General features: G+C 35.1%; 1 protein-coding gene across 4 annotated transcripts in view; it reads left to right on the plus strand.

The window, feature by feature from the left end:
- Ndst4 (N-deacetylase and N-sulfotransferase 4) overlaps positions 1-23,615 on the plus strand; it is a 322,892-nt gene that overhangs the window by 149,590 nt on the left and 149,687 nt on the right. For all 4 annotated transcript variants that reach the window (XM_031375370.1, XM_031375368.1, XM_031375369.1 and 1 more), the window contains 2 exons: positions 8,470-8,557; positions 14,939-15,093. In XM_031375370.1, coding sequence (XP_031231230.1) covers positions 8,470-8,557; positions 14,939-15,093 — 243 coding nt within the window. The remainder of the gene's footprint in view (positions 1-8,469; positions 8,558-14,938; positions 15,094-23,615) is intronic.

Here is a 23,615-nt window from a genome sequence, read left to right on the forward strand (position 1 = left end):
TATTGTTGTTCCTCCTAAGGGGCTGCAAACTCTTCAGCTTCTTGGGTCCTTTCTCTAGCTCCTTCACTAGGGAACCTGTACTCAGTCCAATGGATGGCTGTGAGCCTCTACTTTTGTATTAGTCAGGCATTGGCAGAACCTCTCAGAAGACAGCTATATCAAAGTAGACCTATCTTTTGGTTATTCACAGCATCAAAAAGTGTTCCTGATTTTTAGCTACAGAGTTTTTTGTTTTCTTTATTTTTAAATCAAAGAAAGTTCTTCCAATATCTGGTATTTTGTTGAGGTTTATATTAAGTGGATGATGAATGGATTGTGTGGTATCAAAATGAACATTTATTTCTTCCCCTTTATTTTAGTAATGCTATAATTATACTGATTGATATTTTTATAACTTTATGGAAAAACACATATACCATAAAATGCACCATTTTAAATAAATGTTCAACCCAGTGGTTTACAGTGTGTTTGTAAATCTGGACAACTTTATAACTCCAGAACTTTTTTATGTCCTTAAAAACAAACTCCATATCTACATTCCTCTATATTCTCAACCTATCCGTGTAGGATCAGGAGAGGTCAAGCTTGGGAGCAGGAAGTGTACTGGTTTCCCAGAGATTATTTCACATGACTAATGAGAATTTCTCAACTTTTTTGGAATATATGATAAAATATACACCTGATTCCTGTGGCAAGCATCTAAGTCAGGATCTCACCCTGGTCTTCAAAATTGAAAATCTTAGCTTTATAACAGAGAAAATGCTGTGAAAATTAAGTTTTGAATTCCATCTGTCTCTTTAGTTGTATGGACTTTAAGGACAAGATCAACTCCTTTTATTAATACTGAAGAATTCAGTATGAGATCATAGACTAAATTAAAGAAATAATGTCAGTTTCAATAATGAAAATACTGTTTTCTTTATCAAAATCATACCCTTATTACTTTAATGTTCTATCAAGTTCTTTAGTGAGTTCCTTATAAACAGAATAAGGATAAATTTCAAAACCAAATACATTGCTTTATATAAACTATTACCTACATTAGATTCTAATTTTATTTAATGTCTAATTTCAAATTAATTTCCTAAATATATTAATATAAAAAGGCATGGGTAAAACTACCTAGTATTTTGATTTTAGTTTTATGCAACTTTTTAATTCTCAAATTGAGATATATTATTTCAAATTATTAACAATTGGTTTTCCAAAGTCTGGGGCTGATTTCCAAAGTTTCCTTGTGTTTCATCTACTTTTAACTTCATATATCATTTCTGCTCGATCTTGTTTCTGGTATTTTATATTTTTTACTGTTTTAATTACTTTTTATTTTTCATCTCCTCTGTAATTTTCAAGGCTTAGCACTTTTATTTTTCAAATTCATTATAGAGAGTTATGTTTAAATTTTAATTGATTTTATATATCCATTGATGTATTTTCATCACTGAAAAACATAGAAAATTACCTCTTTGTTGAGAAAACCAAAGACTATTTCCTCAGCCTAAAACAAGGCACCTTGGGCAATGTTGCCACTTCCTTATGAGTCCATTCATTTTATTCTCATAGTGTTTCTCATTGTCTTTTTACTCTCTTATTAGTCATGGCTATATTACCAGCCTAGGCCTGAACAGTCTTTGCTTTCTATCAATGGAAATGTCTATGTGGTTCTACAGATTTGAGTAGTGCCAGGATAAGTGAACCCATGTGCCCTGACCTCTGATCTTCCCTTAGTCAAGTTGAAATGTAGTGCTGTACGACTTTGTGTTATATAATATGTTAGAGAAATATAAGCTTTTCTCTCTACTGTTCAGTAACATTTGGCTGATCTATGTTTATCACTTTAGCAATGAAAAAAAATGTTACAACAAAATAAATGAAATGAATCCTATTTATTGTTATGCATTGACATAGGCTTTTATCTGACTATGAATACATTTCCCATGCAAAAAATTACAGTTTCCAACTAGGGATATAGAAAAAAATGACTAAGATTTGATCAACCAGAACACTCTTTATTGACTGGAGAGGAAAATAAGATGCAGAGTTAATATAATAAAGCAGAAAATTATGCAAATTTCAAGAAAATAATTTAGAAACACTCTCTGGGAGATGAGGAAAGGAAAAGCTTTGAGACATTAAAGGTTGACTTCTGCAGAGAGGTGGCATGTGGACAGAGATCTGAGGGATAGTAGAGCTTCAAAAGGGAACTGAGAGTAACAGTGGCTTTCCAAGGAGTGAGAAAGACCAGGACACAAGCAACAGGAAGACAGTGGTTCAGGTTAAGGATTACCTGCTGAAGTGAGGGGGATGGGGAGATGCATGTAGCCTAATTAGAGATTTAAATATTCCAAAGATTTATGATTTGAGGAAAGACAGGCGATTCCAGAATTTATTCATTTGTTGAACACAATTTATTGAAGTTATTCTGTATAGCAGACAATTAGTTCTTTGCAGATCCTTAGGATATCATCTTAAAACAGTTTCATGACTTGTCCCTTATTCCACTTTATAGATATCAGCAAAATTAAAGAAGTAAAATGGCTGATAAAATTTGAGTTTTTATGGAATTGCGTCCCTGAGGCAGGTTTCCAATGCTCTTCCTGTGTTGGAAGCCTAGCGTGATGGCAGGGTAAGGAAGTAGAATAGATTGAAAATGGACAGTGGAAATGTTATTGTTCTCCGCAGTCTTTTTAAAACCCAAGAGGAAATGTAGTGGGGGCTTGTAGGTTGATGGTTGGGTTGGTACAGGTAGATTTCTACAGGTAGATTTTTATTTCCTTACTAGAAGATTTTGCCCAAAGCATTTAATGGCTAGGTATGTAGGAACGTATTCTATAAAACTTCCATCAAAACACTATCTAGACTTCTATCAAGAAGGACAATTACACACATGTGACTGTCAGCTTCTTATTCTCCCTTCCTTGTGGTCCTTCTACTACTTTTTGTCTTTCCTCTTTGCTTTCCTTCCCCTCCTCCTCTCTCTTCCTTTTCCATCCCAACCTATGTCAGCATTAAGGCCTAAAGTTACATGATTCATGCTTTCATTTCTCAGTATATATCCAACAACATGTGTTTTATTTTATTTTTATTAATCATTTTATTTGTTTACATTTCAAATATTAGAGGATCCCCTCTATCTCTAAGAGGGTGCTCCCACACACATTTACCCACTCCTGCCTCACCCCTCTTCCATCCTCTCGTTAGCATCAAGCCTCCACAGGACCAAGCGCCCACCCTTCCACTGTGGCCAGATGAGGCTCTCCTCTGCTACATATGGACCAGTAACCATGGACCTGATCATGTATACTTTTTGCTTGATGGTTTAGTCTATGGGCCCTCTGAAGGGTCCAGCTAATTAATATTCTTGTTCTTCCTATAGAATTCCAATCCCTTTCAGCTCCTTCGCCCCTTCCTCTAATTCTTCCATTGGGGTCCCCAGGCTCAGTCCGATGGTTGGCTCTATCTGCATGTGTCTTAGTCAGATGCTAGCAGAGCCTCTCAGTGGACAGCCATACTAGGCTCCTGTTTGCTAGCACTTCTTGGCATCAGCAATAGTGTCTGGGTTTTGTGTCTGCAGATGAGATAGATCCCTAGGTGGGCCAGTCTCTGGATGGCCTTTCCTTCAGCCTCTGCTCCATTTCTGTCCATGCATTTTATTTAGACAGGAACAATTCTGGGTTAAAATTCTGAGATTGGTGGGTGGCCTCATCCCTCCACTGGGGGCCATGTTTATCTACTAGAGGTGGTCTCTTCTTCAGGTTATATATCCTTGATGTTGGGTATTTCAGCTAATGTCATCTCCATTGGATCTGTGGCATCTGCGATTTTCTCGTGATTGATTCCTTAAGTTCCCTACCCCCCACTTATACTTATTTTATACTTTTTCTCCTGGGCCTCTGGACTTCTCTCTCCTGTCTCTTCCCATGCCTGTTCCTGCCCCCTTTTTAGTCCCCTTCCCCTCTCCTTCCCAAGTCCCTCCCTAACTCTGTCTTCCATGATTATGTTGTTTCCCCTTCTAATTGGGTTTGATGCATCAACACTATGGCCTTCCTTCTTCTTAAGCTTAATATGGTCTTTGAGTTGTATCATAGGTATTCTGAGTTTTTGCTCTAATATACACTTATCACTGAGTACCTACATGTACTTTTGGACCTGGGTTATGTCACTCAGGGTTATATTTTCTAGTTCCATCCATTTGCCTACAAAGTTTGTGGAGTCATCATTTTTAATACGTCAGTGTTATTCCATGTGTAAAGGTACCACATTTTCTATATCTATTCTTCCATTGAGGCACATCTAGGTTGTTTATACTTCTGGCTATTATAAATAAGGCTGCTATGAACACCCTGGAGCACATGTCCATGTCATATGTTGCGACATCTCTTGGGTATATGCCCAGGAGTGGTATAGGTGGGTCTTCTGTTAGATCTATTTACAGTTTTCTGAGGAACTTCCAGATTAATTTAGAAAGTGGTTTATCAGTTTGCAATACAGCAATGTAGGGGTATTCTTCTTTCATCACATCCTCACCAGCATCTGCTGTCTCCTGAGTTTCTGATCTTAGCCACTCTGATTGGTATAAGAGGAAATTTCATTGTCATTTTGATTTGTATTTCCCTGATCACTAAGGACTTTGGTCATTTCTTTAGGTGCTTTTCAGCCATTCGCAATTCCTCTGTTGTGAATTCTCAGTTTAGCTCTATACCCCATTTTTTTATTGAGTTGTTTGGTTTGTTTGTGGTTAGCTTCTTTAGTTCTTTATATATTTCGAATATTAGCCCTCTATCAGATGTGGGGTTAGAGAAGTTTTTTGCCAATCTATAAGTTGCTGATATGTCCCATTGACTGAATCCTGTGCATTACAGAAGCTTTCCAATTTCATAAGGTCCCATTTATCTATTCTTGATCTTAGAGAGTGAACCATTAGAGTTCTGTTTAGGAAATTTCCCCCTATGTCAACAGTTCAAAGTTCTTTCCCACTTTCTCTTCTATTAGATAAAGTGTATCTGGTTTTATGTTGAGGTACTTCATCCACTTGGAATTGAGATTTATGCAAGATGACAAATATGGGCATTTTTCTATATACAGACAGCCAGTTAGACCAGCACCATTTATTGAAGATGTTTTCTCTTTTCCATTGCATATTTCTGGTTTCTTTGTCAAAGATCAAGTGTGTGTGTAAATATTTGGTTTTATTTCTTGATCTTCAATCCTATTCCATTAATCAATGTGTCTTTCTCTGTACCAACACCATGCAATTTTTATCATTATTGCTCTATAGTACAACTTGAGGTCAGCGATGGTGATTCCTCAGCCATTCTTTTCTTGTTAAGTATTGTTTTCGATATTCTGGGGTATTTTGCCTTTCCAGATGAATTTGAGAATAGCTTTATCCATGTCTTTGAAGAATTGAGTTAGTATTTTGATGGGGATTGCATTGAATCTATAGACTGTTTTGGTAAGATGGCCATTTTTACTATGTTAATCCTACATATCCATGGGCATGGAAGATCTTTCCATCTTCTGAGGTTTTCTTCAATTTTTTACTTCAAAGACTTGAAGTTCTTGTTATACAGATCTTTCACTTCCTCGGTTAGAGTTACGCCAAAATACTTTATATTATTTGTGACTATTGTGAAGGGTGTTGTTTCCTTAATTTCTTTCTCAATCTGTTTATCCTTTGTGTAGAGAAGGGCTACTGATTTTGTTTGTGTTAATTTTATAACCAGTCACTTTGCTGAAAGTGTTTATCAACTTTGGAATTCTCTGGTAGTATATTTAGGATTGCTTATGTGTATTATCATATCATCCACAAATAATGATAGCTTGTCTTCTTCCTTTCCAATTTGCATATCCCTTTGACCTCCAAATATGAGTACTATATTGAATAAATAGGAAGAGATTGGGAAGCCTTTTCATGTCCCAGATTTTAGTGGGATTGCTTCAAGTTTCTCTCCATTTAATTTGATATTGGCTATTGGTTTGCTATATATTGATTTTATTATGTAATTATGTTTAGGTATGAACATTGAATACCTGATCTTTCCAAGACTTGTAACATGAAGGAGTGTTGTATTTTGTCAAAGAGTTTTTCACCATCTAAAGAGATCAATATGTGATTTTTTTCTTTGAGTTTGTTTATATAGTGGCTTTCTTTGATGGATTAACATATATTTAAGCATCTTTGCATCCCTAGGATGAAGGCTATTTGAGCATAGTAAATAATCTTTTGACGTCTTCTTGGATTCGGTTTGTGAGAAATTTTCTGAGTATTTTTGCATCAATATTCATAAGCAAAATTGGTCTGAAGTTCTCTTTCTTTGTTGGGTCTTTGTTTGGCTTACATATCATTGTAACTGTGGCAACATAGAATAAATGGGTAGTGTTACTTCTGTTTCTATTTTGTGGAATAGTTTGAATAGTATTGGTATTAGGTCTTCTTTGGAAATCTTATAGAATTCTGCACTAAAACCATCTGGCCCTGGGCTTTTATTGGTTTAGAGACTTTTAATGACTGCCTCTATTTCCTTAGGGATTAAGGGACTTTTTAGATATTTTATCTGTCCCTTGTTTAACTTTAGTACCTGGTGTCTGTCTAGAAAACCATTTATTTCATCTAGATTTTCCAGTTTTGTTAAGTATAGGCTTTTGTAATAGGATCTGATAAATCTTTGAATTTCCCAAGTTTCTGTTGTTATATTTCCTTTTCATTTTTGATTTTGTTAATTTAGGTACTGTCTCTGTGCCCTTTAGTTTTTGCAGGAACTGGCTAGTTGCTCACAGTTTTGTTTTGTTTTGTTTTGTTGTTGTTACTGCTTTTTTCTTCCTCTCTCTCTCTCTCTCTCTCTCTCTCTCTCTCTCTCTCTCTCTCTATCATTAAAGTAAAATGGACTGGAATCTGTGTTTGTGTACACCTTTAATCCCAAAACTTGAGTATCACACAGAGTATCTCTGTGAGTTCTAGGCCCACCTGTTCTACAGAGTGAGCTATAGAACAGCTAGTACTGTTACACAAAGCATTCTTTAAAAATGAATTGGTCATATTTGTTTCTACTTATGGTTTTGTATGACCGCTGACTTCATTATTTTATTATTATCTGTTTGATCATACTTCCCCTACTTCCTTCTTTTCTCCATCTCCCTCACTTGAATCCTTGCACCACCTTTTTTTGTTGTTTTTTGTTTTTTGTTTTTTTGTTTTGTTTTTAAAGACAGGGTTTCTGTGTAGCCCTGGCTATCCTGGAACTCACTCTGTAGACCAGGCTGGCCTAGAACTCAGAAATCCGCCTGCCTCTGCCTCCCAAGTGCTGGGATTAGAGGCATGTACCACCACTGCCTGGCTGTACCACCTTCTTTTTATCCATGTTTCTTTCCTTCTCTTACATTACAATTAAAAAGCTTGAAAAGAATAGTAAAATCCATAAAAATGTTTAAAGCATAAATTTCATCATGACCAATGCCGAGTAAGCAATCTAAGTTTTGGCTCCTTTTTGCTCTAACAGCTGGATAGCAATAGCCAAAATACATTTGAATTAATAGTGCCAGCTTTTCCATCAAAATAAAACTCCCTTGTAAATTCTGTTGAAAAATAGAAAAAGAATTCTAAACCAATAAATTAATAGTCACTCCACTAAGAAACCTGAAATATGGATGAGATCTAAATTATGCTATGTAGGTTAAGCTAGGTGATGTAAATTATGCTATGTCCTTTAAGATAGGATGATATAGCTGGAGGATTGCTAGAATGAATAATTCTAGCTATTTACTATCAGTGTGTTCTCATCTTACCTACAAATGGGAAATTACAATAGTGTAATTCATAATACATGAATTAAGGAGATATTTGCTATATTGTGGGAATAGAGACTATTACTTTGTCAAATTGGCAACATACAGCATACTTATTACGGTATGTTTTCTTTTCTTTTCAGAACAGCAAGCTATGTCTCAGAAAATGTACATCGCTCAGTAGCTTATAAAGTAACAACTTAAATTTAAGCTTTCACTTAAATAATTTTATCTTAAAAGTCATAGGAGTGGTAACACAGTCACATAATGATTTGTAGAACACATAAAAGTTCTTGCCTTGTTCCTCAGTAACTTGCATAGGACTTGTCTATAGCAACAATTCTGAAAAAGTTTCCCCATGGAAAGGAAATGTAATAATCTGAAATTCAAGAAATGTCTCATACAAAATGAAAAATGATTTCAAGGCTGTGCAGTTGGAGAATTGGCTCTCAGTGATGCATAATGTGCTTAGGATTTAACTGTTTCACAGTTTGGTGACCTTCAATGAAATAACATCCGTAATAATTACAATGGCTGCAATATGAATACACAATCAATGCCCGTCAGACACTGGGGCTCACTAAAGCTCTTATTGTTTCTCTCATGCACACACATTGTGAGAGAAGCATCCCAAAGCTTCATATTTACTTTTCTAAAGTCATGTTAATTTCTTATTTATTTCAGGCATTACTAGAGACTCAAAATTTACTGCGCACTCAGGTTGCAAATTTTACCTTCAACCTTGGATTTTCAGGGAAGTTTTACCACACAGGTAAGAAGCAGCTTTGTGTTCTCAGGCAGCTACATAATAAATAGGATATAGAATTTTAAATGCTCCATAAGTAATAGGTATAGGTTGTCTATATGGCTTATGAGGGGGCAACTTTGGTGCATTCTATGAGTAGCTGAATTTAAAAACAACAAGTTTGTATTTATTGGCAAGAACTACTAAAATCAAGGGCAAATGAGGAAGACTGACTTTTGAACACTCTAAGAGGAAGCTTCATCACTGTGCCAAATGTCCCATGCACCTTTTTGTATGCATCCTGTAAGCGAATGCTCAGTGTAGGGACAATGATGATGACAAAGATGCTATAATGAACCTCATTGGGCAACATTTTTAGCCATCATATAGTTGATTTGATAGATGCATTCATATATATATATATGTATATGTATATATACATATATATATATTCTATTTTTTTTTATTCAGAAGACCCCTGGTGATGGGATGTGGATTTTATAGACTCAAAGAAAGGGAATAGACTATAAAGGTCATCTTGTTATTTTACCTTCCTTTGAAATTTTTTTTCTAAAATTATTTTCACTTAGTAGTACTGGTATCTATTAAAATCCTACAATTAGTCATGCATTTTTCCGTCCTCTGTACAGTTATTTTTCTGTTTATTCTCGGCCCCTAAATAAATTTTCAAAACAGGCTTAGTGTTTATTTTCTTACTTTGTATTTTTCCACTTCTTAGTTCTATGCATTATCACATTCAGATTTTGACTTTTTATCTTCAGAATATTAGCCCTGTACTATATTACATGGGACAACTATGTTCATAAAACGTATTATCTTACCTTGGTGGACAAAGCAATACTAAAGTATGTGCTGGGACCTCTGTAAAGAAGGCATTCAAGATCTGCACCTACGTGTGCACTGTGGTTGTAAGCCAAATGCTTTAAGAAGAAAGAGAGCTCTAGGTTCCCAGCAACTTAACAGAAACATTTCACAGTCATCACCATGCAGTCATGCCGCTTGTTGACTCTTTGAAAACATCCCATGCAAAGGTAGCCTATAGTCATCCTCAGTGCTGCTCTCTTACTCAAGGAGACTATCAAATGCGAAGCTCAGCATGGTTTATTAGAAGAATGAAGTACAAATGTCTTAGTTTGTTTTTGTCCGGATGTGTAGTTTTTGTTGTTGTGGTTTTTGTTGCTGTTCTACTTTGGAATATTTAAATTTGTTTAAAGTAATTGAATGTAAATTAGTACTTAGGCTACTTTATAAATCAAATAATTGTACATTTTAAATGGCATTTTGCAAAAGATTGGGCCATCATCTTTTGCACAGGTGAGGTGATTCTAGCTTACAATTTTGAAATAGTCATTGTTTTCTAAATCTTCAGAAATCTCCTTAAAAATGAGGTTAACACTAAGAAGCTCTAACTATGATGTTATAATGCAGATAACTGTGACAACTGTGTCTGCTCATGCTGGAGTATACAGTTTTGAGATTATTTGGAGTTAATAACCAAACAGTACTATTTTGTTTTAAATAGATTTGTAGTGGGTATAAATCCATTCTTTGGGCTGAAATGTACTACATAACCAACTCATCTTTTATTTCCTTTTTATGCTTAGACATATTAAACCTGCCAGATGTTAATGTTGCTACAAGTTATGGTATTTCTCAATTCTTCTTTATCATCCTGTACGTGTGAACAGTATATATCCATTAAAAAAATTAAGTAGGACATTTTTGTTAATATTTCAAAAGTAGTTATTAAAATACTCCCCCAAAGACACATTTTAATTACATCTTTTAAACAGATTTATTGACTTTGAACTAGCCTAGCCAAGATATGATGGAAAAAAAAAAACAGTCTGTAATGTTATTCTGTGGTAATAGCTCACATAGCAAATAAGACATATGTATATATAAATTCTACATAAATATATAACTTTATTTAACAACTTTGTTGTGTTGTCTAAAGGACTGTTAAAAATTATTTTTCAAGTGTGCAATCATAGTACATTGAGTTCATATTAACACATTTAAGCTACCAAAGATTTCTCAGAAACTGAATGTTGTGATATCTTTTATCATAAATAAATGTCGCACCCTTTCAGTCCTATCTGGAAAGTTAACATTATAGAAAAGAAGGCTGAAAGGCAAGAAACTCCGTTTCTTCTGTGCGTTTCTGGCTGTGATGTGTAACCATGGAGAGGTAGCTTTGTCTGTTCTCTCCCCAGATGATCTGATTTCCCAATACATGAGGATGTTGATTGATAAGCATCATTGTTTTGAAGACATTTAATCTCATGTTTCCCCTGTGGTAGTGACGACTGCTGCCAGCATTAGACTTCTCCATGTTTTTGCATTTATCATGATTTCTTACCTGTCTACCTCTCTGACCTTCACACGTAAAAGCCAATCTCACCCTAAAATGTCATATTACTAAACCTTCCCTGATAATCTTTCATGCATGGGTAGCAGGAGGAACACATGATGTTGATTAAAAAGGAAAAAAAAAAAAAAGAAGTGTGGAATTTAGAATGAATTTTTTGGGTCTGGAAATGTTTACATCTTGATAAAAAAATGCATCATCAAAGCGTCACTGAGTGAACCGCCCCCCACCCCCACCCCCACTTCAGGCAGGCCACCCTCTGATGGTGCTGTATATCCTGTTGTTCACTGGACATGATTCCTAGTGAGAAGAATTGTTGTTATTATAATTTAATAATCAAGAAGACTAAATCTGATCACTAATTGTCATGAATCTTGTTTAGGAATTAGATTAAGATTGTCTTCCTTGGTTGTCAGTTTGCTCCCTAAAATTTCACTTAATTAAAAATGTGTTAACTTCAAACATGAAAGAAGGGAAATTGTTATTTTAGTTTTGTGATGTCCTTTATTTTCTTTATACATTGTGGATTAAAAGATACTCAGTGAAAACAGATGGGTTGTGTTGAAATCAAGGATCTGACGTTTTGCCAAGTATATAAATATGCACAAACTACTTAACCTTTCTGTACCTCTGTTTCCACATCTCCAAAATTGTGTTAATAATATGACCTCCCATATAAGAAGTAGTAAGTTATTAGTAGTACTTTGAAAGTATTTTCTATGAGAATACATGTCTATGAAATACTAGCTTGGATCTATTTTCTAATTTGGAGATAGTAGGAATCTTTTAATACACTTCTATTGACTAACAGGGGTCAAACAGGTAGTCAACATGAGTGGTTATATATCCACATGTGAAGACATGGCAGACAGTAACAAAAAGAATATTAAGAAATACTTTTCCGCATACAAAATTAGATTCATGCACAATGAGCAGATCTTTATGCAAAAATAGAATAAATAACCAATGGAATGTTCTCAATCTTATTTACTTTAACAGCATCACCTTTTCATCTATTAATCTATAGTTCAGGTCTTGCTGAGAGCATTGTTTATTTGGGGGTCCCGGCTATAGACTGTAGTAGAGTACTTGTTTCTCATTCAGAGTTCAGTCCTTAGAAATGACAAACACAAAATCAAAGACATCATGTTGACAGATTTAAAGAACTTTTGGGAGCATGTCATTTTCTCACAACAGTGATCCTTGAAAATTAATGACAAGGAGTAATCTTCTTTTGTGTGCTTGACTTTGACTTAAAACCTCTAGAATACAGGAAAAGAGGCATCATGTTTAAATGAGAAGTAAAAGCTTTATTGGAGCACAGCTAATTTAATAAATTTCAATGATCACATTGAAACCATCTAAAGGTTTTAATGTGATCATATGAAATACAAATAACATTCTAGCCTGTTACTTAAGCATACATGAATATTGTAGAAGTATGTGTTTTGTCTAGCAAAACATACCATTTTCATTTATAGTTGAAATCACTTAAAATTCTACTGTAGTTTACCGGCATGACTCACTATCATATTTTTCATTAAGCTATATAAAGTGTCAAGGGTCAACTTCATGTGGCTTTAAATTATATGACCAGCATAAAATTAGAGGAAGGTTGGCAGAAATTGATCTACAATGTTTAAAAAGCAGGAAGCTGAAAAATGTCACTTTCAACCTTGCCTAGATTGTTTGTAAATTAGCATAATCTCTGATACAAAATTGCTGATATTTTATGATCAGTCATTCAACTGTTTATATAAATATTCTAAAAATTGAGTAATTGACCTTGTTCCTGGTCAAGGGAGCACTCCGTGATTCCTGCCATGCACAGTAATGATAGAGCTGAAGAAAATGGAAGGATTTCCCAAACACTCTTGAATAAAAGAGAAACAGAGTGTTTTTTTGGGGAGGGTGGCTAACAATTCTTTATTCACTTGTGACACCAGCAAATCTTTCAAATTCATGGTTCAGTCTGTTGAGTTACACACGTAAGAAACACCTTGCATGCCGGGCAGTGGTGGCACATGTCTTTAATCTCAGCACTTGGGAGGCAGAGACAGCCTGGTCTAGAGTGAGTTCCAGGACAGGCAGGACTACACAGAGAAACCCTGTCTCGAAGAAAAACAAAACAAAACAAACAAACAAACAAACAAACAAACAAAACAAAAAGAGAAAAGAAAAGAAACACCTTGCATAAGATTGTACCAGTGGAAATGATACATGAATCTTAGCTTGGATTTCAACATTTTATCATCCCCATACAATAACCAAAAGAAAAAGTCAATGAACTGAGAGTCTGATACCACCAGTTTTAAACAACTTATAAAATGTGCGAATGTTTTCTGTCCATCTCATTCATAAGACTTCATGAATATCCAGACTTCTATTCTTTAACTCTAAGTGGTAGAATGCTAAGGCCATTGACTATTTTCAAGAAGGCACAATTTAGTTATTTTATTATTCAGTGTTCTAGGATAGTAGTATGTTACAAGTACAGCTTTGTAAGACCAAGTGTTTGACTTTAAAAGGTATGATCCATACAAGCTAAATCTTTAGGAATGTGGAAAAATATATCACTTAAAAGGAGAGCAATTAGACATCAGCTGATTTGATTTTCAGAAGATATTTGGCGTCACCGCACTTCTATCTGGAAGTCACAACATGAAGTACTTTCTTCAGTCCATCGCACTGACCCCTTACTAAAACTTTATGGCAAACGTATTCTCACCTCTGCGTTAAATGAAGAAACTGAGACTGAGAATTATTTTTATTCAAGATCAAATATTTAACTATGTAGAAAAAAATGGACTCTCTTCCAGGAATTGAATCCAAAGTACATTACACACTTCATACCATTCCTTCCATGACGGAGGAAATCTTTTTCATAGAACACACAGTTGGAACGTTTGAAGAACCCTTTAAAATTATATTAATACATAATCCCCTAATATAATAAAAAAAACCCAGAAAACAGAGCACCCATCTACTAAATAGTGTGTTAGCAAATAGTAAACTAAACAAAGACAAACCAGAAGCCAGATCATTTTTAGTTTACTTGTATAGATAAGTAGTTTGAAATTATATAACAATTATTACATGAATAAATTAATGACATTTTAAAATTTGCCTACATTTTATAAAATGCTACAAAATACATATAACTTCATACAGCAAAAAGATGGTTCTGAATAGCTGCAATCTGATTATTGTCTTAGAAATAGATGTTTTTCTGTTTTGATTTGATTATAGCATCACAGTTCTCTTCTTGTGCATTGGGTTATAAATTGTTTCTATAAAGAGAAAGTCACACTAATTTTCAGTTATCAAAGAAGGTTTCTTTTAGAAATAATTAGAAGATTCATTGTAAAGTTTTATGAAATTGTTATGATTGATATAAACTTTAGTATAAGACAAAGTTGAATTAAAATTGGAATTTTATATATGTGTATGAATACATCTATACACAGACACACACATCCTACATAGATGACTATGTAGGATGTTCTATTTACATTTTATTTTATTTTACCTGTATTGATGATTTATATTTTTCACATTCCTTCAGTAAATTTATGGAATTTTCATGATCAGAAAAAATGTCGTCAAATTTTCAACTCAATTGTAGGCACACACAGAAAAAGTTGGAGGGAAAAAAAAAGAGTGATCTCTGATCAAGTTCTCTGTATACATTAAGAAATCATGATAAAAAAAGAAATCATTGTGAATAATATATATATTATACACATCCACACAAACACACCCACATACCCACACCTACAAACACACACACACACACTCATGTTATGGTTTATTGCCACCAGGTGGTCACAGTTGTAAACATCATCAGTAGTGAGTACTCATACTACCTCCTCTGTGGTCAGCAGGACCAACCACATCTTATTCATCCCCCAGTCTTTGATGTAATGTATACTAAACTCATTCCTTTTCTGTTTAGAAAGTAGCATGAATACTTAAACAATTCTTATAAACAGCCATTGTTACTTCCTGTTTCACAGGAACCGAAGAAGAAGATGAAGGCGATGACCTTCTGCTGAGGTCTGTGGATGAGTTCTGGTGGTTCCCTCACATGTGGAGTCACATGCAGCCCCACCTCTTCCACAATGAGTCATCTTTAGTGGAACAGATGATTCTCAACAAAGAATTTGCCCTGGTGAGTACACATAATTGTGTCATTTCTCCACTGTGGCTGTGATCTAATAATAGCTTCTGAGATAATAAACTTGGTTGATCTTATGGAAAGAGAATGAGGTCATTAAAGGATATTACATATAGTTCAGATTCTATAGTTCAGATTCAGCTTACTTTGTGACATTCCTTGGCAGGTATACATGGCTATTATGCATGATGTTATTACACACATTTATAAATGCTTATTATATGTACATAAATATATAAAATGTATGGGCTCTACACATAGTAATAAAAAGTGGTATATTTTCATGGCCACTTTCTAGAAGTTGATATCTTATTGAAAAATCATTCCAGCATCTAAGAAAAGGAAGAAGGAAAAAAGAAAGAAAGGGAAGAAGGAAAGAAAGAAATAATGAATGAAAGAAAGAAAGAAAAGAAAAGAAAGAAGGAAGGAAGAAAGGAAGGAAGGAAGAAAGGAAGGAAGAAAGAAAGAAAAACAAAAATAGAAAGAAAAGAAAGAAAAAGAGAAAGAAAGAAAAAATGAAAGAAAGAAAGAATGAGTAAAAGAAAGAAAAGGAAAGAAGGAAAGAAGGAAGGAAGAAAGAAAGAATGAAAGAAAGAAAGAAAACCTCATACTTTCTACAGTATATCATCGTAAAATATAATTATTTCTCAAAACTTACTTCTTGTAATTATGGTTGAATTAGAGTTTTACACCAATTACTTTCAAACGTTAGTGTATCTTTTCATGAAGAAAATATTAAACATTCAAAACACAGACTGGAGTACCTTGCCCCCAATTACTGAATCAGATTAGCAAAGGCCTGAGTCTTGCATTTCCAAATGTTTCCCACTAGGTTCCCCTGTGATGAGAAGAACCATCCTCATAGCCTAGGAGGCAACTGTTGCTTTTTCTTGTGATTTAAACTATATATATATGAAATATATTGCCTATATATAGGCAGTATAAATTAATTAATTATTAATTAATTTTATATTTATAAATTAATTATAAATATAAAAAATATATAGGCAATATAAAAGTATATATATATATATAGATTGATATTTGTGATTTAAACTATATATATATAAACTATATATATAAGCTATATATATAGTTTAAATCTCAAGTATCAATCAATATATACATATATACTTTTATATTGCCTATATATATATAATATATATATTACATCCTTACTGTAGGTTCTTCTCCCTCCTCTCCATCTAGTCCCCTCCCCCAACTTCTCCCCCTCAAATCTACTCTTCCCCCATTTCCAGACAAAAAAGAGCAAGGCTCCCTGGAATCTTAACCAAACATGGCATAACAAGATACAATAAAAGTATGTGTTATCAGGGCTAACCAAGGCCAATAATAGAAAGAAAAAGATCCAAATGCAGGGAAAAGAGTCAGAGACAGACCCTGTTCCCCACTGTTAGAGTCCTATAAGAACACCAAGTTAACATATATGTAGATGACCTAGGTCAGATCCATAGAGTCTCCCCAAGAAGAACATATAAAAAGTTACACATTTCTACACAGTTTATAATTATTGAAGAAACTAATGAATGTAATACTTTGCAGCATAAAAAATGTGAAGTTTGAATTTTCCAGTCCCCAAGTGTTATTGGAATACTACTCCAATCCTGCACTGTGAGCTGCTTTCCACCGCCATTGTGTAATTGAGTTGTGAAAGAGGACCTAGTGTCTCGAGCCCAAGGTGTTTTTATATTGCCTTTAGTGAAGAAGTTTGCCTGTTTTAGGTATTAATTGAGCACTGTATCCTTTCAAAAATGTAATAAGAGACAGAAATCCTTTCCTCAGAAAAGTAGTCAGGTGAACATTCTCGTGCTTGCATAGTGAGTTATGACCACAAACGGAGTGGGAATCCACTCAAACATCTGGAGCTTGGTTCTGGGCCCCATACTGACTACCTACGACTCCCCCATGAAATGCATTTCTGCCATTGCAGAAACCTTCAGCTTTGAGTGTTCCTGTTTGGAAGCATAGTCCCCAAATGCACACAATGGAGTCCCATGAAATCATACTTAGTTATTGTTTTAAAAGAATATTTTTCTTTCTAAGATACCAAGGCATAAGACTCCACGCAGTCACGCTTGCATAAAGAGTGTCCTGACTCATAACAAAATGTGGATACTTCATTCCTTCATAAAAGGGGGAACAAAATACCCATGGAAGGAGTTGCAGAGACAAACTATGGAGCAGAGACTGAAGGAAGGACAATCCAGAGACTGTTTCACCTGGGAATCCTTCACATATTCAATCATCAAACCCAGACACTATTGTGGATGCCACCAAGTTATGACTGACAGGAACCTGATATAGCTCTCACCTGAGAGGCTCTGACAGTACCAGATTAAAACAGAAGTAGAGGCTCACAGCCATCCATTGGACTGAGTACAGGGTCCCCAATGAAGGAGCTAGAGAAAGGACCCAAGGAGCTGAAGGATTTGCAGTTCCTTAGGACAAACAACAATATCAACTAACTAATACGCTCAGAGCTCCCAGGGACTAAATCACCAACCAAAGAGTACACATGGAGGGACTAATGGCTCCAGCAGAGTATGTATAGCAGAGGATGACCAAGTCAGTCATTAATGGAAGGAGAATTCCTTGACCCTGTGATTGTTCTATGCCACAGTGTAGGGTAATGCCAGGGTGGGTTGGTGAGCAGGGGGAGTGGGGAGGTAACAGGGGTTTGTTTTTGTTTTTGTTTTTAATTTTTATTTTATTTTATTATTTTTTCTTTTTTTTTTTGGAGGGGAAACCAGGAAAGGAGATATTATATGACATGTAAATAAAGAAAATATATAATAAAAATAAATAAAAAAGAAAAACAAAGAAAAAAAGAATCTAAACAAAAAAATAAAGAAAATCAACAACTGATTAAGATTATGAATTAGGCACCAACACACTTTAAGTGAACTCTGTCCTTCATTGAAGGGCTTATTGGTATAGTACTAATCACTTTAACCTTTGTCTTGTTTTCTCTCTCTCTCTTTCTCTCTCTCTCTCTCTCTCTCTCTCTCTCATACACATACACACACACTCACACACACACTCACACACACACACACACACACATGAGGGAGTAGAATTACATGGGACTGCTATGCAAATACACATGTGAGTTCACAATAGAGTCAAACAGCCCATAACTTTCTATGTGTATTGTTGCTCCAATGATCTCATTTCTAAATACAGACAATTATGTAGTTATATATTGCTTTAACTATATATATGCATATATTTTTCTACATGGATTTATAAAAGATTTAATGTGTGAACACTATTTTATAGACATTATAAGTAAATTTGTGCTACCTGACAACAAACATGCAACTCAAAACTCCTGGGGTGCTTACTCTGAAAATCACCCTACTCTACTGGCACTCAGCAGCCTGGCTCTCTAGATATTAGGTTATATTTCAGAATGGCAGATTTCACCTGTTGGAGCAATTTCTTTTTTATTTTCTTTCAGCCATGCTGAGAGCTCTGGACAGGGTTCTGATGTAATTGGTTTGTAATGAAATGTTGGAAGCTTTTAGAGGCCACTCAGATCAATTATATTTGGTTAGTCAGTGATGCTAGAAGCTACTCTCAAGCCTACAAGTATATTTTGTTTTAAAAAAACATTTTATTATTCATATCAGTGTCAAAATATTATAACTTTAATGTAATGTATTACAACTTAAAGGAAGCTTATTAAACACACACATTGTGGTGACATTGTCCTTTCCTCTCCAGAGTTCAGTGCCATAAAACTCCAGACTGTTAAGTATTGTCATTGAACGCTCTGCCCTCCCTGTCAACAGGGCATGACCATACGGGTCCAACCCAGAGTCAAGAAACATTCTCTTCTTGTAAAATTATCTTTCTATCCCCAGTAACGTTTTGAAACCATCAACAGTATGAAGATAGCACCGGGCAGTAGAAAGCACCAGTGAGATAATGGCAGGCTAAAAATTAGTACCAACTGCTTGTAACCAGTTTTAATAAAGTTGGCAACTTATTTAATGTCTTCATGCTTCACTTTCTTCCCCTGAATGCTAATAGTTCTGTTTTTCATTCTCTACACCACAAACTTTCTTTAGATAATTAATTTACATCAACTCATCTGCCAAAGGAAAAGCGCTGGACCAGATAATGCCACTGATCAATTTCAGTTCTAAAATTTGTGATAACTGACATCAGTCCCCAAATTTGAATGGAACATCTTGAAATCCTCAGCTGGCTGCAACTGGAGCAATTATGGAAAGGCATTTTCCAACTAAATTAGCATTTATGTGCATAAAAACTAAATGTGCTAAATTCTTTCCTTAAAATTCGTATCCTACCATTCCTAATTATTCCTTCATGGGACTATGGGTGAGAGGATTGTCAGGTTCAAAAGCATCCTTGTTTTCATAAGATCTCCAAACAGTTATCAAATGGATTTGTAAGACCTCGATATGATATTTGTAGAAAACATTTTTTTAAAACCACATCAGAGTGGCCATATCTTCAGGACCCTGAAATATCTTTGGATAGAGTTCATTTTTCTCTTAGAACATGTTTTAAAAATTCATGACATTAACACATTAAATGAGTATTCATTTATCCTTTCATTACTCTGCAAGAAGCATTACTAATGTAAAGCTTTGTCATAGTTTAAGCTAAGTGCATGCACTTATGTATCTGCATGTATCTAGTGGGCATATAGCTAGGATGTGGCCTTGATCCTTCAGTACAAATTAACTCTGTGTTAAGTGTGAATGCACAAGCTTAATGCACAAACATATATGCTATGTGTGCATGTGTGTTTGTATGTTTGCACAGTAGGTGTTAATTTATTCATCAGTGTAGTCAATCAAGATAGAGTAGTGACAGTGTACTTTACTTTGCGTGAGAGAAAAGTGGGGAGAAGTGTTCCTAATTTATTTCTATAATAAATCATAGATCTTTGCTGCCACTCAGGTGCTTGAGTGTGTCAATAAACAGCAGCACAGTTTCAAAGATGACAATAGAGGCTAAAGAATACCAGACGCATTGGATAACACGAAATGAGCTAATGAAACGGTGACCAAAAATCATCTCTGATTTAACCTACATCTCCATTTCAATCACACAGAGAAAAAAATGCCTGAAGGATAAACCTGAATTATTTATTTTTATTCCACAATAGACATGTGGAAAAATGTGTTTTGTTGTTTTAAGTTTAGCATGCACACTCATTAAAGTTTCTAAGCCAGTGGGGTTTTCAGTCCACTGATTATTTCAAATGAGAAAATATCCTGAAGGGAAAATAACCAGCACTTTGTCTTCACTGCTAACATTTTTATAATGATGCCATTCCCTCACATTTTACTGAATAGTAAAGTCTCTTATTTAAACTAAGTAACTGAGGATTCTTGAAGTTAATGGTTTTGAGTTCTGCTGTTTAAAAGTTACACATATTCATAAAATATACATATACCTATTTCATAATGAGAAACAATATTCATCACATGAAAATGCTGACATTTAAGTTATTCTCATTAAAACAACCTTGCAGCTGACAAGACGGTTCAGTGGGTAGCGTACATTTTGTGCAAACATGAAAACTTAACTATGACACCCACGTATAAAGTAAGATATGGCTGTGCTCCTGTACCCATGTACTGGGATGTAGAAAGAAGGATCACTAGAGATCAGGGACAAGCCAGCCTAGCTAATGATGTATAAGCTCAGTTAGAGACTGTGTCTCAAGAGCTAATGTGGAGAGATGAAGAAGAAAGCATTCAGTCTCATCTTCAAACTCCAGATGAGAACACACAAGCACATATTTACCTACGTATGTATACTACACTACACTACACACATACACACACACACACACACACACACACACACACACACTCACCTCAAACCCATAAATAGCTATTAGCTAGCAAGAATGGAAAATTCTAAAACAGGCTTCATGCTGCATTAGCTGTGTAATTTTCATACTGAAAGAGAATGCGAGTAGACCTTTTGGCATAGTATGGTAAAATAGTGCTTCCAGACCTTCCTTCCACACAAGGTACCGCTTTATTGTATTACATGTAGCCTTGCAAAATGCAACAAATATGTGTGTCAAAAATAATGTGATGGATGAGATGGCTTAGAGAGTGAAGGTGCTCACTATCAAGCCTTAGATGCTGAACTTCATCCCAAGCCCACAGATGTTAAAGGAGAGAGTTGATCCCTTCAGGTTGACCTCTGATCTCTACACGTGGGCTGTAGCACATGTATGAACACATTGTTATACTCAATGACTAAGCACCTGCAGTTTGTAAAATGTTGATTGTTACTAATAGATAGGAATGTAACTAATGAGATCAGGAATAAGGAAAGTACAAGAATATTATTTAAAATATATTAGTTTGTTTATCACTTTCCACAATGGACCAAGGTGTGTATCTCAGAGAATCAACAATGAATAAGACATTGTTTTCAAATACAGAAGAGTGAATATAGAAGCACATAGATGACTTAGGTCAGACAATGACAGTTATTGAATAACCCAAAAACACAAGTTCTGGAGGAGGAGACGAGTCGATATATGACAATGTAGACTGTGAAGCCAAAATCTGCAAGGACCACTCACACAACTTTCTGTAAAAATCAAGTTCAAAGAACTGGGGGTGGTGGTTTCTAGTCAGGGAAAAAAAGGAACCTGTTAGGAAAGGAGTGTGACTGTTCATCTGAGCAAAAGAAGTGCATCTTAGCTTGCCAAACAAAACTGTGTCTCTATAAACAACAAATTTTGATACATTGCACACTTCACATGTTATCAGTGGGATAGATTTTACATTGTTTATTTAGCACAATGAATAAGTGAAGATTTTAATAATAAGTTGAGCTTCTGAGAGATCCTGTAGAACAGTTACCAATTTAGAAAAAGATTCTTGTGTTCACTTCTTCAGTATTGAGTGCACTAGACATCTATAGTGAAGTATACACAATGTGGAGATCTTAAATACACATTAGTTTTTGCAGTAGTCTGTAGTTCTAGAGGCTATGACTTAACAGGATGCTTCAGGTCTAATCTCTGATGAGGATCAAGGGTTCAGCTCTGTGGCAGGTGATCTTGAGGTTACTTTGTGGGTAGACTACTGCTAAGCTCACTTTTGTTGATAAAGTTCAGTTCCTCACATGCAGGGATGGTAAGCACATCATTTTCACACTGGCTTTTATCTTGATCTGCCTTGGTTTCCTGACCATATGAGTTGCTCCAGCAGAAAATTCACAGGTTGACAGGATGGTGCTCTGAGACAGAGAACAAGAGCTTTTCAGTCTCCCTGCAGAAGTCATACCTGTCATGTCAGGTGGAGCTGCCAGCCACTAGCTCCATTCCACACACAGCAGAAAAGAAATTAAGAAAGAACCATCAGGGGACAGAGTTCATTTAAAGCCACTAGGCTTGATGCCTGTCACATGTACCCCCAAGTATTGTAGGGAATCCTGTTCAAAATTGTTGTCGTTTCATATATTTAAAGATATTTGAACATTAAATAAATATAAAAACATTTTTCAAGCCTAGAGACAATTATAATCCCCAAAGCCAAAACTACTAGATATATCTTGTGCTGTACATTCTCTCATCCAATTAGTTGCGTCTACAAGAGACTCTTCTGGGAATTGGAGAACCTTGCCACCCAAAACACTACCTATTTCATCAAAGCTTCCACTAGCGGTATTAACATGATTACACAAGTAAGTGACATTTCCAGTAAGTTTGATCACATTTCTTTAAAAGTCACCTTAATTTTATCAGCTACTAAAGAAAATTCATTCCTTCCAGCTTACAATCTCCTCTTCTATCTCTCCCCATCTGAAAAAACCTTTTTTAGCATTTTAAGTTTCTTAATCTGAATATTTGAAATAAATGAATTCATATAACTTATAATCTCTCTTTTTTGTTTTTTACTCTGCATACAGTTTTCAAGGAGCACATATGCTGGAAATTTCCATTTCATTGTCAAAGGATATTCTATCGCACGGCTATATTGAATTTTGTTTACCCCACCAAATGCTAGTTGCTTTCTACTTTTAGTTATCGTTACCATACCACTATGATCATTCAGATACAAATGACAGTATAAAGCCACAGTGTGATTTCTCTGTAGTACTTTCCAGGAATGGTATTGTGTTAAGTCTAGATCATTGAGTAACTCTAGGTCTAGCACTCTAGTGACTGCCCACTGTTTCCACAGTACCGATACTATTGCTACTCCCGCCAGCAAAAGAGGAGACTCCCACTTTACAACACGCTCCCAACTTTACTACTCTTTTCTTGTTATCACAACCATCTTAGTGACAATGAATCCACACTCCTATTTGTAAAATAATGATTTATTTTTTGAGATTATATGTCATCATTTCCCCTTCTGTATTCTTCTAAATCCTCCCATGAATACCTTCTGAACTTTCTTAGAATCATGGCCTCTTTTTCTGTAACTGTTGGTTGGTGTGTGTGTGTGTGTGTGTGTGTGTGTGTGTGTGTGTGTGTGTGT

Source organism: Mastomys coucha, unplaced genomic scaffold (assembly GCF_008632895.1).
Source record: "Mastomys coucha isolate ucsf_1 unplaced genomic scaffold, UCSF_Mcou_1 pScaffold16, whole genome shotgun sequence".
NCBI classification, from domain to species: Eukaryota; Metazoa; Chordata; class Mammalia; order Rodentia; family Muridae; genus Mastomys; species Mastomys coucha.